Source organism: Melospiza georgiana, chromosome 12, assembly GCF_028018845.1.
Source record: "Melospiza georgiana isolate bMelGeo1 chromosome 12, bMelGeo1.pri, whole genome shotgun sequence".
In the NCBI taxonomy this organism is placed as follows: domain Eukaryota; kingdom Metazoa; phylum Chordata; class Aves; order Passeriformes; family Passerellidae; genus Melospiza; species Melospiza georgiana.
The window spans coordinates 17642826-17659417 of NC_080441.1; the positions used below are offsets into that span (position 1 = coordinate 17642826).

At 46.4% G+C, this 16592-nt stretch overlaps 1 protein-coding gene across 1 annotated transcript in view; it reads left to right on the forward strand.

The window, feature by feature from the left end:
- The window catches only part of NEXMIF (neurite extension and migration factor), a 175420-nt gene that overhangs the window by 146698 nt on the left and 12130 nt on the right, over positions 1-16592 (forward strand). Inside the window, exon 3 of the mRNA XM_058032484.1 lies at positions 12702-12826. Within this exon, the coding sequence (XP_057888467.1) occupies positions 12751-12826 (76 nt within the window). The 5' untranslated portion in view covers positions 12702-12750. The remainder of the gene's footprint in view (positions 1-12701; positions 12827-16592) is intronic.

Sequence of the window (16592 nt, forward strand, 5' to 3'; positions counted from 1 at the left end):
CATTAGCTGATGTCAGGCAGGGGATGTTTACCTATTTATCTTGGCTGCAGCAATGCCTGTAGTATTTTCTTCCTCTGTTCTCCAAGACTCATTAAACGTTACAAACGCCAGCGAAGTCCTAATGAAACAATTGCATCCTCATGGCTTGATATGCAAAGTAACACCTCCAGCAAAGGCTGATAAATTCCTGTCTTTATGATTTTTTCTTCCCACTACATTTACATGGAGGGGAAACATATTGACTCTCTCTGCTCTGGAGCCAGCTTGGGAGAGCTGGGGGTGTTCACCTGGAGAAGGATCCAGGGAGAGCTCAGAGCCCTGAGGGGTCTAGAGGGGCTCCAGGAGAGCTGGAGAGGGACTGGGGACAAGGCATGGAGGTACAGGACACAGGGAATGTGGGCAGGGATGGATGGGATATTGGGAATTGGGAATTGTTCCCTGGGAGGGTGGGGAGGGGCTGGGATGGAATTCCCAGAGCAGCTGGGGCTGCCCCTGGATCCCTGGCAGTGCCCAAGGCCAGGCTGGATGTGGTTTGGAGCAGCCTGGGACAGTGGAAGGTGTCCCTGCTTTGACAGGGGCTGGAATGGGCTAATCTTTATTTATGATCCTTTCCAACCCAAGCCATGCCTTGATTTGTGCTCCTCTGTGCCTGGTGCTGCAGGTGGGATGTTGGGGCAGATCCCTGCAGCCCCAGGTTGTTCTTTTGTCGGGGTCTCTGCTGCTCACAGGGACCTCAAGAAAAGTTCCAAAGTCTCTTTTCCCAGCCCGGTGCTTGAAGAAGGAGTCAGAGCTCTTCATTTCTCGCTCTCAAGGTTGTTTATTGTATCTTATCTATAAAATATTTTCTCCTGTCCTGCCGAGGTCCATCCAGCAGGACAGTTCCAGGCACTCTGCCTGCCCCAGGGCAGTGTTATGTCTTTATACTAAAAACTACATGTACAATGTTTACAATTACTTTCCAATACCCATCACCTATGTTAGACAGTGAGCTTCTGCTCTAAACCAATCTGTGAGTGCCACCATCACAGCAGAAGATGGAGGCCAAGAAGAAGAAGGAGAAAGGCTGGACATGCCCAGTTCCCTCCATCTTGCCTCCTGAACCCCCATACCAAAAACCCCAAAATCTACTTTTCCACCCCGTGATAACTACACTGTTATTCTACCTAAACTGTTGTGGCTTGCTGATCTTCATCTAAGGTTGGTAATTTGCTCCATGGGTCATAATCAAACCCCCAGGTGTTCTGGGCTCTGTGCCAGGGTCTCTGAGCCCCCTGGCAGGGGTCCTGGCCATCCTGGGCAGCAGAGGGATGTCCTGGGTTCCCACATTCTGTGTCCTGTCCCAGCTCAGGGCTCCATCCCTGTTGGTTTGGGCAGTGCTGCTGTGTCTGTGGCTCCCTGTGCCCTGTGAGGCCGTGCCAGGAGCTGCTCTGTTAACGCCGGGGGAGCCCCGGCCCGGCTGATTGGTGTGGCAGGGTTTGAATTCTGCACTGAGTATGACTAATAATCCATGACCTGGCTGTGATTATAGATGAAAGAAAGCTGATGAAGAGACCCTGCAGTGGCACAGAAAGGAATTAGCCATTGTCTAAAGCCGGGGCAGTACCGGAGCATTTGGATTTCACATCTGAGATTCACGGGTGAATAATTCAGCACTTGAAAAAATGCTTCAGCCTCAGTGTGACATCTCCACATCTTCTTTCAGTGATATCCAAGACTTTAACTAAACATTGCTTCCCAGGGAGCTGGGGCAGCTGTCCAGATATTTTTCTTCTTAAATATCAGCATTCCAGATTGTTACCTGGATACAGATGGAGATTTGGGCTGAGATCTTAGGAAATGCAATCTCTCCTAATGTGGGATTTTCCCTTCAGAAATCGCCTCCAACCTTTGGCAGAACCCAAAACCTTCCCAAGTAAAATTAAGAGACGTGGCTTTAGATTTAATTGTTGTTTCCATCTAATTGTGGGATCTGCTAAGGCCTGTGGAGTGGGGATGGGGTTGTTTGGTGTGGGGAATTTTGAATAAATGAAACTGTTCTCAAAGGGAAAATGTTGGTGGATTTCTTACACGTGAATAGGCAAGTGGAGGAAAAGTAGGTTGTGTATAAAACAGCCTTGGAAAATGGCTTGATGTTTTCTGCAGGGGCCCTGTAACCCTCAAACCAAACCCAGTGCTATTAAATCTCTATATTTGAGTGGAAAGGAAGAACCACCAGGAATGGAAGTGTTAAAGTGTTCCCACAACCTCAGCTCCACTTCCTCCAGCGTATACATTAGTACAAGTCTTTAAATAAATGATCACATATTATTCCTCAAATAATTCATCCATTTTCTGAATTATTAGCTAAAAATGGATGGTATCTTATAATTGTCACCAATTCCAACTCCTTATCGGGCCTAATAAGTTCTTTTCTTGGTGTGATAAGTGTTTTGATCATTTCCTTTGCCTACCTCCCCTGATTCCCTTTATAGTCAGAAGCATTCACTCCTTGGGATGCACATCACAGGATGAGACTGGGAAGCTGTTTCACCTGGAAAATCTGTGGTCCAGCTGTGTCAGCTGCAGGAAACTACTCAGGAAAACAAACCCAAGGCAGTAGGTGCTGCATGTTTTTCCAAAATGTGGCTCACTTTTAAGCTCACCTTGCCAGGCAGAGCCACTGCACTGAGGTTTTCTCAGGGCAAAATGATGGTGATGATGTATTTAAGAGCTGTTACCTGCTTGTGTAATTAAAAGTTTTAAAACCAAATGAGCAGAAGTAACCCCAGTTTTGTGCTGTGGAGCTGAAAGCATAGGAGTTCCTTTCCAAGCTCAAGGAATATGCAGGAATTGCATGGAGCTGGAAGTTTTAAAAAGGAAATCGTATGGAAGGGCCCATCTGCTATCAGTGCAATCATTTATATGTACATAGAAAGGAAAAATCCTTATGAAGCTTGGGAGTTGTTCAGGAATATTCAAAGGATCTGGCTAGAACTTGGATATAATGTCTAAGGGGATTTTGTCTTCCACATCCCCGTGGAACATCACCCTTTTTGGGGGGATTTCTCACCATTGCATCTTTTCTGGCCATCTTTACTTTCTTGAAGCTGATGGCCTGGGATGTAGCACATGGCATGGCCCTGCTCATGGGAACAAATGAGCTTTGAAGTCCCTTCCAACCCAAACAATCCTGGGATTCTGGGATTCCATGTCCCACAGTGAGGGAACAGCAGCTCCATGAACCAGTTCTTTGGGTAAAACATGGGAGGAATGAGCCCTTCCTCCCTTGCTCCATCTGAATTCCTTCCTGTGCCTGAGCCAAGCACTCTGCTGTTGGGTTTCCTATCTGTGCTTTTATGAAAATTATGTGTACTTTAGAAATTAACACTTTTTATCCATAGTCCACGCTGGCTAATTGCTAATAAGAGACAAACGAGATTTGTTAAAATTTCTTTTTCTCCTATAAAATTTCTAATTTGAAGATATTAGAAAAGAGAAATGTTTACCCCACTAGGGTTACTGCAAATATCCTGATGAGCTTTCACATCCTCCTCCGGCACCAGCCTAATTACCCTCCTTAGCCCAAACTTTAATATATTACAAATTCCAGAGAAAAAAAAAATTCCTCTTTTCCTCCTTCTTTTTTTAAACCTGGTGTTCTTTTTTTAACAGGGAAAATAAGAGAATGTTTCTCATAGGAAAAGAGGCAATGGCAAAATTTAGGACTGAGATTTTTCTTCAGCATATCCCTGTGAAATCCAACTCTTTGTGTTGTTTTGTTTCTGCATTAATCCATATCTCTAAACAAAATTTTACACACCCTTCTTCAGCTGAGTTATTTCATAAAACCCAGTGTGTGAGGGACTCTGAAACATCCCCTTTCTTCATCAGCTTCTGTAATCTTAATGCACGTGACCTTGGCCTCTCCTCTTTCCTGATGAGGTTCACAGGAAGAGTTTGTTAAGCTTTTCAGACACTGGTTTGTCAATGGATCCATAAATACAGCAGCAGAAAGGGAATCTGGGTAATAAGTTGATTTAAATGAAGCAGTTCTGCCCATCAAGAAATCTCCATCCCAAACCATTCTTTATTGGTTTTGTTATTTTAGAGCAGACTGATGTATAATTAGCTTTGGAGAGTCCTCGTGTTTTTGTGAGGTTAATACCCCACAGTCCTGCTGAATTTTCAACCTTTGCAGATTTATGAGAGTTGGAGTTTTCAATCATTCCACTCTAATTTTCTCAGAAATCCAGGCCCTTAACATTTCTGATTTTATTTAACTTCATATGCGGAGATGGAGTGAAAACAACATGTTTGGAATACAGTTGCCTTTAAGGAAGAAAGGAAAAAAGCACCATCATGGGCTGTCTGTGGGCATCTCTGCTACTTCAAGGGAGCTCTGAAAAAAGATGGAGAGAGGCTTTCCAGACAGGACAGAGAGATTAAACTGCCAGAGGGGAGATTTAGATTAGGAATGAAGAGAAAATTCCTTACTGTGAGGGGCAGCTGTGGCTGCCCCTGGATCCCTGAAGTGCCCAAGGCCAGGTTGGGCACTGGGGCTGGGAGCAGCCTGGGACAGTGGAACATGGTGGAATGGATTTTAAGGTCCTTTGCAGTCCAAACCATTCTGTGAATCTATAAATTAGGAATGTTTTTACTTCTGGCCATCACAGCTAAACCAAAGTTTGTGTTCTTACTCATTTTCAGGAGATGAAAATCTCCCCCTCACTTGCCAGTGCTTTTCAAAACTATGCAGCTGCTGACACTAATTATTGCTTCATTTCCTTCCACTTCTATAAAATATGAGAGGATGACCAAAAAAAACCCCAGCGAGTCTTCTTAATCATCCTCCCTTGCTCTGGGTAGGCAGGAATTCTCTTTATGCTTCTTGTCCTCAGAATGGGGTGCACTCATTGAAACCTTCATGAGGTCCTCCTGGGTTCCTGCGTTTCCTCATTATTCCCACAGGAATATTTAACCTGCCCCATGTGCAAATTCATCCCACATTTGGTAAAAAGGGATGTTTAATTCTTCCTGCCTTGAATCATCAAGGTTTCCTCAGGTTCTTGGTCACTGTGGGGATGTGGAGTGGAGCTGTGCTCATCTGAGGCCTTTGTCTGTGGCCTGGGCCATCCTTCTCCCTTCCATCTCCTCATTCTCTCTGTTCTCCATTTCCCCACGAGCTCCCCAGTGATTCTCCCCTGACTCTTCCCTTCCTTGCTTTGCATTTTGGAGCTCTCCTCCCTGGGCTTTGGCAGCTCTGCCTTCCCTAACCCAGGACAGTTTTATGCTGAAGCCCTCTCCACATTTCAGACGTTCCCTCATGCGTTTCAGCTCCTCCAGGATTTTAATTGCCACCTTTTTCCCTTTGTGATACACTGCTGCTCTTGATGGCTGGGAATACATTTGCAGAGAGAGCTCCTTTGGTATTTAACGTGTGCTTTGTCAGGAAGGCTGTAATTTTGTTCACTTCCTTCCTTTTGCCTTTAAGTTGTTTGTGACAGGTCTTGAAACACTCACACCTTATGTCCTCCCAGAGTAAGGTCAGAAACTGTCATTTATTTGAGAGCTGGCTTTAAATAGCCTGTTCTTAATATCATATCTGGGGGTCTGCAGGAGTTGGGGCTTGGGCTCTGCAGTAATTGTTGCATCTGCTTTCAGCTGAGGGAAAGTGGAGGCTTGCTATGAATATTAACAACTCATCCATCCTTTGCACCTTCTGGGAACACACCAGTTCTGAAATTGTTTCCTATTTTAATGGTTTTTGTGTTCTCCATTTTCTCTGCAACCTCCTTTTTCTTTAATCAACTTTATCCCCCCCACTCCAGATTTATTCCTCATTGGAGGCTTTTATCAGTATTTATACCTGAACCTATTCTCAGCCAACACTGGCTCTGTCAGGCCTTACCTTCTTGAAGGGTTTTAGATGTCTCTCTGCTGGGATTGACCCACAAAACCCTTCTTTGTTTCCTATTTCTCCCTCACTTGGGCTTTTCTCCTGTGTGCTCACCATCATTGATAGGAGAAGCTCAGGGAGCTGCTGGGAGATGCAATTTCCTTGTGAGAATTTTCTGGGAAAAGAGCTTTGAAACCAGAACTATCAAGTCCAACATCCCTTTGGTGGACTGGAGCAGCACTTGGTGCTGGGCAGAGAGGGAGATGGTTCCATGCTTAGGATCCATTTCCTTAGGAATTCTGACCCTGTCAGATGTGGAAACCTCAGGTACTCTGCATTTTTTCCTTATTTCACCAAAAATCAGAGACCCTTGGCATAGGTAGAAAAAAAAATAATGGAAACAGAGCTTTACTCAGATAGGTGCTGTTAGTATTAAAATACTAACATTACTAATAAAATGTTACTATTAAAACAAAATAAAATGTTAGTATTAAAGTACTAACATTATTAATACCCTCATTTGCTGGCAAGAGAAAATTTTGAGCACTTCATCCCCCAGTTGTGAAATTACAGTGAAAAAACAAGGATCAAATGGCATTCCTGGAATATAAAGGATCAGGGGATTTCAGGATCTGGTGGGAAAGCAGCATCCTTCAGGGCAGTGAACCCCAGCCTGGCATTGCTGTGGCTTCTGGTGCTGCCTCACCACAATTTCTCCATGGGAACTTCTGTCCTGTGTCCTGCTGTGGGACTAAAATAGGGGGAAAAGTGGGGGAAAAGAACCCAAGGAAAAGCCAACCAAGCAGAAAACCACCTGGATTTTGTCCTCTGCAGAGGTGCAGCACAGGAGGAGGGGTGTGTGATGTCCTTGCTGCTGGGAGGAGCTGGTGCTCAGGGATGGAGGGGACAGACAGACAGACAGACAGGTGGCTCAGCATTTTGGGGAGAGCCTGGGTTGTGTTCCCAGGCAATTCCTGGCTCTGCTCTGAGCTCCTGCAGCAGTTGCTGAGGTCCTGCAGGGGCAGGAGACATTGGGAGGAGCAGGGTGTGCTCAGCATCCCCCATGCACAGGGAGAGCTGAATCCTCTCCTACTATTACTCCACTGACTGTAAATATCTCAGAGACATTTACATGGTATTTCTTTTTAAGTTTATAATGTTTTCATTCAAAAGTATCACAATTCTTAAAAGACCTGTCAGAGGCTCTGACATGTAATTAATTTCTCTAAAGCTCTTTTTTTGAAAGATACAACTGCATATATAGAACACCTGCACTTATTCACAATTCTGCAGGAAAAAAAGGTACAGCTTCTTCTTCTTCTTCTTTGCTTTCTTCCCCCACTTCTCCATAAAAAGATTCTCCTTCACTTTGGATACTCCCTCTCCATCTCCCCTCATGAGCTGCAACACTCAGGATGTGGAAGCTGTGTGTAAATAGGAGCTGGCACGTTGGGTTTTGTCTGGGTGTGAGTGGCTTTTTGTCTATTCAGCTTGAAGGAGAAACACTCTTGTAACTTCAGTTCCAGAGCAGCCACCCCCAACTCAGAACCTTGTCCACCTCACAGAATTCCCAGTGTGCAGCTGAGCTTCCAGTCATGGACTGTTCCTTATTTTTCCTGGTAGATTTATTTTCCTTCCTCTGCCTGGGCAGAGTATTGAGCTCTGTAGTGTAATGGTGACACCCAGGAAATATGAATGAGGTGATGTTCAAGCAGCAGCGGATAAATATTTGTATTTATAGATTATATTGAGATGTAGATACATAGATTTTTAAGTGGCCAGGCACTGGATTCTGTGGCAATCATGACCAACTCCTTTGTTTGTCCCCTCTTGTCAGGACCCAGAACATCCCTCTGCTGTCCAGGATGGTCAAGACCCCTGCCAGGGGGCTCAGAGACCCTGGCACAGAGCCCAAAATGCCCCTGTGGGTTTGATTATGACCCGTGGAGCAAGTTACCAACCTTAGATGAAGATCAGCAAGCCACAACAGTTTAGGTAGAATAATAGTGAAGTTATCTTGGGGTGGAAAAGTAGATTTTGGGGTTTTTGGTGTGGGGGTTCAGGAGGCAAGATGGAGGGATCTGGGTGTGTCCAGCCTTTCTCTTTCTTCTTCTTGGCCTCCATCTTCTGCTGTGATGTTGGCACTTTTAGATTGGTCTAGAGCAGAAGCTCACTGTCTAACATAGGTGATGGGTATTGGAAAGTAATTGTAAACATTGTACACGTGGTTTTTAGTATAAAGCCATAACACTGCTCTGGGGGCAGGCAGAGTGCCTGGAACTGTCCTGCTGGATGGACCTCAGCAGGGCAGGAGAAGGAATTTTATAAATAAGATACAATAAACAACCTTGAGACCGAGAAATGAAGAGCTCTGACTCATTCTTCAAGCCCAGGCTGGGAAAAGAGACTTTCTAACACATCTCAGGGTCCCTGTGAGCAGCTAGAGACCCTGACACTCTCTAAGTGCATCCAGGGCATCCCTGTGACCTTCCCTGGCTCTGTTGGGAAATGCCATCAGCCAAATCACTGCTGCCGCCCAAGGAAGAGTCTGCAGGGGCAGGAAACCTCTCCAGCAGGTCCCTTGGCACAATTCCTCCTTGGGCTGGCATCTGTGGAGCTGGAGAGGCTGAAGGGGATGTCACCTCCCCATGGCACCTGTGACAGAGTGCAGTGATGAGCCTGTGTGCTTTGTGAAAACCCATTTAGAAAAACAGCAGAAAATGGGCATTTCCTGGCTGACAAAGAAGCAAAGCAACTTGTTGCTCTCTTTGTAGAGGGCAGCCATTGAGCAGATGTTATTTTTTGGTTGTTTAAAAGGATGGCATTTCCCCTTTTGTCTTTGTAAAATCAGTGTTAACAGGAACATGCTTAAATCCTGAAGTTTGGATGGGCTTAAGTGAGCAGCAGCTCCATCATTTGTGTGACTGGAGGTGAGTGAAGGAACATGTCCAGGATTTGTAGCTTTGCAATTTGGGTGTTTCCTTCTCTGTTCAAGGGTTCCGTCCAGCCCTGATCATTCTGGGATTCTGCAGTTCTAAGAATTTCTAGAACAGGAAATAATCTGGTTTTACTCCAAGGATTCCACCAGGACCTTGCTCTGTGCTGGGAGCAGAGGGAGCTGGTGGAGCCTCAGCTGGGTCATCATTTTCCAGCCATGTTTGCCTCCATTCCAGCAGCACCAACACCCTTAACACCTCTTGAGTGTCTCAGGAGGTTTTTTAAACAGAACAAAAGCATCTTTTGGGTTTTTTGGCCCCCTGGATGAAGGACCTGCTGGAAGGCAGCAGGAGGTTTGTGGCAGAGGCTCCATTGTGGGGCTGTTTGTGTGCACGTGGGCTGGTCACTAACAGGCTTTGTCTGGTCCTGTTAGCACTAGAAATAGGAAAACTGACAGGAATTGTGAGGAATGGGGAATTTCCTCAGCTGTGATGCTGAGGGTGTTTAGAGGCACTTGCAGACCTTCACCTGACCTGGGCAATAGGGCTGAAAGGGATTTCTCCAGGTCAGTGAGCCCTGGGTGTTGCTGCCACAGCTCTGCATCCTGCCCTTCTGTCCATTAATTTGTCCATCTTGTGCCTAAAATGAGTTGGATTATTGTTCAGCTCCACTGCTTGCTTCCTGCTGCTCCTTCCCCTCCATCTCCTTGCTGGCCAGTGACTCTGTGTGCTGCCAGCTGTGATCTTAGCAGCCCAGTGCCCTGAACTCCATGGTGCAGTCACCAAAAGTGCTTCTGCATTCTTCCCTGGGCCTGAATGTGCTGTGCCTGTCCTTGAAGCACAGCCAGCCCCTCTGTGCTCCTGCCCTCCTCCTCCAGAGACTGCAGCTCATCTGACCCCACGTCCCTTCCACCCACCATCCTCTTCCTCCATCCACTCTGGCTCCAGTCAAGTTCACAAACTTGGAGCTGGTGCCTGATTTTCTTCCTGCCAGCTCTCCATAATACCCTGACCCCAGCAGTGCCTCTCTTCAGAGCCTGACTCCATCTGAAATTTATATTCTCTCCCTTTTGTACCTCAGTCTGCAGATGACTCTTGTGTTCTGTGCTCTCCTGCTGCCCAGAGTATTCTCTGCCCTTATCCCCCAGACCTCTCCTGCTTTCATTTTCCTTGCCTGGGACCAGCTGTTCTTCTCCTCTTCGTTATCCCCAGCCTTCTGTTCCTTCCTGCTCTGCATCACTTTTCTTTCCCAGTTGCTGCTGGTTCTCCCAGTCCCTTTTGGGGTCTCACACTGGTCCCAAAGCAGTCCCAAAGCAAACTTGGGCTGTCTGTCCCAGCTGTACTTCACTCTGTCTGACCCTGTGGGAACATCGCCCACCTGGACCCTGCTCAGTTCTTCCCAGCTGCTTTTGGAGCTCAGCTCTGCTCTCTGGGTCAGGGAAAAGGCTTCTCCTCAAGCACATCCCCTTTGCTGATGCATTTCATTGTCTTCATTGTCTTCTCCAGCCTTTGGATCTCATCCATCACGAACATCCCTGGTGTGTTCCCTCTCTCTTGTGCATACACATCCCCAAAAATCATAAACCATGAGATTAAGGGTCTGTGAACTCTCCCTTGGTGCCTGGGTGCTCATTGCTCTCCCCCATCTGTTCCTGCTCTCTCCATGAAGGCTGGCCCTTGAGTATCCATCAGAATCAAGGAAAGATGGACTCCTTCCTCATGGACTGGGCTTGGAGCAGCCTGGGACAGTGGCAGGTGTCCCTGTGTGATGTGTGATGATGTTCACAGGGGTCTGAGGATGAGGGAAGAGATGAGGATCTGACTCCGTGTTTCCAGAAGGCTGATTTATTATTTTATGATATATATTATATTAAAATTATACTAAAAGAATAGAAGGAAGGATTTCATCAGAAGGCTGGCTAAGGATAGAAAAAGAATCACAACAAAGGCTTGTGTCTCAGACAGAGATCTCACTGTGATTGGCCATTAATTACAAACAACAACATGAGACCAATCACAGATGCACCTGTTGCGTTCCACAGCAGCAGATAACCATTGTTTACATTTTGTTCCTGAGGCCTCTCAGCTTCTCAGGAGGAAAAATCCTAAGGAAAGGATTTTTCATAAAAGATGTCTGTGACATCCCCACCCATGGCAGGGGGTGGCACTGGATGGGCTTTAATGTCCCTTCCCACCCAAACCACTCTGTGACACCTCAGGGCCCTCCCCAGCAGCCCCACTGGCCCATGTGTGCAGCCAGTGGTGCTTCTCTCTGCTCCCCTGAGAATATTTTATTAATATTTTCATTAATAGATATTCTAAAAACCTTAATTTATTAATACTTCTCTTAATTAAGGCACATTTACCAGGCAGATATTATCGAGGAGACACAAAGCTGCAGCCTGTCAGTGGCAGATGCAGAGCACCTTCCACACTCAGACATTAATCTCCTTCATGGAAAAATAGCTCTGATCTCTGGCCTGGCTTTTGGAGCCCCTCCTGCTGCAGCATGTCAGCAATGAGAGGGCACAGAGGGAGCTCAGGCTGTGGGGAGGGTGCTGGGGTCTCAGCACAGCAAACAGGCTGGCGTTGGAGAGCTCTGAGATGGGGATTTGCATCAAAGGAAAACTCTCGGGGTTAGTTAAATATTCCTCTAAATATGCAAAGGAATGGAGTTACTGATGCTTGTTATTCTTATCTTCCTCTTGGTGTCACAACATCTTTAAGTTGGGTGAAGGTTTCACTTACTAAGGCAGTTGTAAAGATTTCACGTTAATTAAGAGGACTCCACTGCAAATCTGAATATGAATGAAGTTTGGCTGCTGAACCCCAGGGCAATGAGTGCTGTGGGAACGGCAGACACTGACAAATGTTGATGTGAAAAGTAAAAAGCCAAAAAAAAAACAAAAAAAACAACCCAAACCCAGAAAAACACCTAAACCAATGCTGCAATCTAGTACCTGCTCTGTGAGAGAGAAAAAAAATTGAGTTTGAGTTGCCAGAAGAGCATAAAATAGATTTTGACTTGGATTTACATTTAAAGAGGTGAAATTCTGTCTGTCAGGAGCACTGATGAGGGTTCTCCAGTGCCAGCCATGCCCAGGTTCCAACATCACTCCATGGGCAGGTGGTGGCTTTAAAGGGTGGGGAGCCCTCAGTGCAGGAATGAGAAGATCTGGGCTGGATCCTCACCTCAGGTTCTTTGCTCTGCTGAAGCCCCACCAAGCCTGGACTGCTCAGCCCTCCCTGGAGCTGGAGCTTCACCCACTGGGGACAATGGGGGCAGCCATGGGGTCTGGGGGATGAGGCTTCCAGGGATGGGGCTCCCATGGTGAACAGTGACACTGGAGATTCTTTTCCACAACAAAATTCTTTTTGGGGAAGTTTTTCATGCCTGCCAGTGCTTGGAAGGGCTGACAGTGAGGGTGAGCAGCTGTCACTCCACGCCTGTGGATTTTCCAGGTCCATCGTAGAGTTGCTGTTGATGAACTGGGATGAGTCGTGTCCTTCATCTCTGCACTGATCCATCTGGAGATGGATGCCCTTTCCTGGCTGGACATGACTAATGTGCCTTTGCACAGCAGTTTTGGGTGATGTGAGGGTCCTGCAGAGGTGCTGAGCACCTCCCCACCTCCCAGAGCAGGACCTGGGGGACGGAAATGCTGATCCACAACATTTTCACCTCGCTGAAGATACATGGGACTTGGCTTTTGGAGTGGAAAAGTGACAAGCTGAGAGCCTAAATAAATTGGATTTGTCCTCTTAAGGAGGCTGCAGGCAGCGTGTGAGGCTGTGTGGGGGTGGTTTATTGTTGTTATTTTTTATTCACGGTTCCTTGAGCTGATCCTGGGGATTGCACTGACTGTGGTTGTGTTTCTGGAAATGTGCAGGTTGGCCAGATGCACTGGGGCATGGAGTGAACAGAAAGAGGTTAAATTGATGGATGACCAACAAGAGCAGGATTGTGCCTCAGAAGACCAAGAAACTATCCTGATTAATGGGGTGAAAGAAAATGGTAAGGAACTTAATTATGGTACATGAGGGAGCAGCGACAACTTGGAAGCCAACTTATTTTCCTAATTCCTTTTGTGCATTTAATATTAGCGCTTTGTGGGTATCTCTGCAATGTGGAGCAGGGGAGTAAATGGGTGTTTTCTGCACAGGAATCATTCCAGCCATAAATCTACACCTTTTTAGGCCTTAACAAGAACTGCTCTTACCTGTGCATGGCTGGAAATGTTTATATGCACATGCAGTGTGAATTAGAGATTTTAGTTTGGTTTCTTGGAGGAAAAAGTCATCCAGGATTTGTAGCCCCCTCTATCTGTGGGGAATCTTCCCCTCTCTTGGCATTACATTAGCCAATATTAGCAAGATTTAGCTGAAGGATACTTAGTCCTACAAACTGTGGGAAAATTAGAGATTGGGTGGGAGGAAGGAACCAGGATTCTTGGGAAGGGAAGGTTGGATTTGTGAGCTCATTCTTGCCTGTGTCCCATCACCCAGCACATGGGATTCCCTGTCCTGTAATCCCTTTTCTGCATACACAGGTAGGGTTCCCGGGAGCCAGCAGCCAGGTGGGGAAGGATCAGCCCCTTGCAGCCATCCCAGAATGCCCAACTTTGTCTCTCTTTCATTGATTCTATATTTGCTCTCAGAATAACTAATTAGGAGTAACAGTGCTCAGCTGTCTGAAACCCTGATTGAAATAAATAAGCCTCCAAGCATTTTCTGAGGTCATTTGGACTGTAATCTCTGGCCACAGTGAATGCAGAAGGGAGGCAGAGCCTGATGCTTTCATTCTTCACTGTGTTTTATGTTTAATTTCATGGCTTTTTACATTTTGTATTGGCCCATAAATCTTGAGATAGATAGATATATTTTATTTATATATAAATTTGATCCTGTTAGATGTCAAGGACTTTGTCCTCTGACATATGTTCAGATCTTTCTGTCAGCTCTGTGCAAGGTGGTAGAGACAAATGTTCTTTGCCAAAACCTTGGAGCAGCTCCAGCCACGTGGGTGCCCATGAGGGCCCCACAGCTGGTGCTGGTGGCAGGTGAGGAACATGCTCACCCTTGTTTGTCCCTGGGATGTAATTTGGGAGGTTCTGTCCCTGTCAGCCCATCCCTTTCCTCACTACCCAGGGTGAAGCTGCAGCTGCTGGGAGCTGCAGAGGGGTTTTGTAGCCATGGTCCCTTTGTCTGATCCAGGGGACAACAAAGTCAGTGCTGCCCTGGTCAGTAGGGAGGGGGTTTTTAGAGCCTCACACCAATTCCATGGAATTCAATTAAACAGGGCTATAAAAGTGCTTTAATTAGACAGACCACTGCTTTAGGTTAGAAGAGACCTTAAAGCCCATCCAGTGCCACCCCTGCCATGGGCAGGGACACTTTCCACTATTCCAGGTGGCTCCAAGCTCCATCCAACCTTGGACACTTCCAGGGATCTCTGGGCACCTTGTGCCAGGGCCTGCCCACCCTCAGGGCTCAGAATTCCCTCCCCACATCCCATCCCAGCCTCTGCCAGTTTGAGCTTTCAGTTTGAACACTGCTGTGTGGGAGTTGCTGCTGAATCCAAGGCCAGGAGCCAGCACAAAGCTCTGGAAATGCCACCTCCCCTTGCCCATGTGCTGCTGGGTGGATGCTGAGGGAAACTGGGAAAAGTGGTTTTGCTTCTCCAGCATTTTCTGCCTGAACTGTATTCCCTTGGAGCATCACTTGAACACAGGCCTGATTTTAGGCTGATATGGAGCCCCAGAAAATCAGGTTTTGGCATTTGTATTTCCCAAGAGTTAAGTTCACTCACACAAGTATAAACCTAAAGAAACGCCCAGAGAGGGTTTATTTTATATAATAGCAGCTTTGCCTATTGAATGTAGCTTTTGAGATTGAATTTCAGCTTTCTGCCTCCCCCTTCTTTGAGTCTTACAGCATTCACAGACATTCTTCTTTTATCCTCAAATTCTCCATGCTTCCTGTCAGCTCCAAGCTGATTTTTATTTTATTTTACTTCTGAAGTGGAACTGCACTGGTTAATTTGTTTTGGTGCTTAAGGAAAAAGATACCACCTCTGCATTTCTGATCTGAAGACTGGTGGGAGGGACTCAAAAATCATCTTTTTTATTTATTTCCTTTTTTTAACCATTTTCAAGCAAGCCAGTCTGGCCTCTCCCAAGTCATACATGTTGAAGATGATGACAGGCATTGCATTGCACTTCTGGAGTTAGGGAGTCTTTGGGAAGAGGTTTAAAGTCCTGGGAGTGCTCTGAGGTTCCAGCTGCAGTTTGTGCTTTGTTCAGGCTTCACTGATGGCTCCATCCCTAAGGCCCCTGTAGCACAAAACTTGTTGGAGTGAAATTAGGAGGGGTTTGACTTCCTGCTTGGCACAGGCAGGCACCTCACTCCTTCCATGGCATCCTGTTCCTTTCCACCCTCCCCACCTGGGGCTTTTCCACTGTGCTGGTGGTACCTGTACCAGCACCAGCCTCCCCTCCCCAGGCTGCCAAGGATGCAGGACACTCACTTTCCTCTCAGTTTGGAATAAGAACACTTGTGGAGGGTCACAGCAGCCAAATAAATCCTTTTGCATGCTCCATTTAATGCCACATCCTGGTGCTCCAGTTGTGTTTTAAAGCACTTGTCCCTCCTTGGAAAGCTTTGGCTCTCACCCCTGTGCCTTCAGCAGAGCCACCAAAAAGGAGAGACCTGAGCCATGACAAAAGCAGCAGGCTCAGAGTCGGCAGAGCTCTCTGGCTGGGATGAATGCACTCATTGGAATATATTTTTTTTTAATACAGAGATATCAGAGCGTGTTCATGGATGAAAAGACATCGTATTTAAATTTCAAGGGTCATACCGTCCGTTGAGCCACGAGTCAGATAAAAGTACATTCATAACTTTATTCTGCCATAAAAGAAGCGCAACGAGGTAAAACTAAAAAAAAATCCTTAGGTTAAAAAATCCTTACATGACTAAAAAGGCATTTTTAGCAATTAGGGAAGAATGGCAAACCCCACAATAATTCTAACAATAATTGCTTTAAACTCTGTGTTATCTTCTGCCTTCCCTTGGCGTGGACAGTGACAGAAAAACCGCTGGGTTTTTAAAATCAGCCATCACTCCCTGACTCTGGAGCAGTAAAGCAGCTCAGGTGTGTGTGCAAGCTCAGACCCTGCAGGGGGTGTGCTTTGTTTCTTTAAGAATCTCACTTTCCTGTTAATTTTTTCAATGTTAATGAGAACATTTTTATTAGGCTTGTTTTGTTTTTTTAATAACATTGTGAGGTTTGAGAGGCAGTTTCCAGGTAACCGTATGGATATGAGGAGGGAAGAGCGGATGCGTTGCGTGATTTAAACGTACTCTTGTACCTCTTCCAGCTGGCTGCAGGGAGCAGCCTGTTTACCTCTGCCTTCCACACACATCTCCACGTTAACTGGATCCAGGATTGCTGGGAAGGGCTTCCCAAAGGAGCACTTGGGACAAATCACTGGGAGAAGGGGAGCAGGGTGGCGAGCCTGAGGGTGGTAACCTTTGTACCCTCTCTCTTTTTCTACCACCAAAGGCAGTTTGGTTGTTGCTGAATAGGAGATAGGTGGTAACCCCTGTGTGTTTCTTTCCCTCTCCTCCATCCCTGCAGAGTTGCACACCCTGGACTCTGGATTGCTGGGAAGGGCTTCCCAAAGGAGCACTTGGGAAAAGTCACTGGGAGAAGGGGAGCGGGGTGGCGAGCCTGAAACCTTTAAGGGTGGTAACCTTTGTACCCTCTCTGTTTTTCTGCC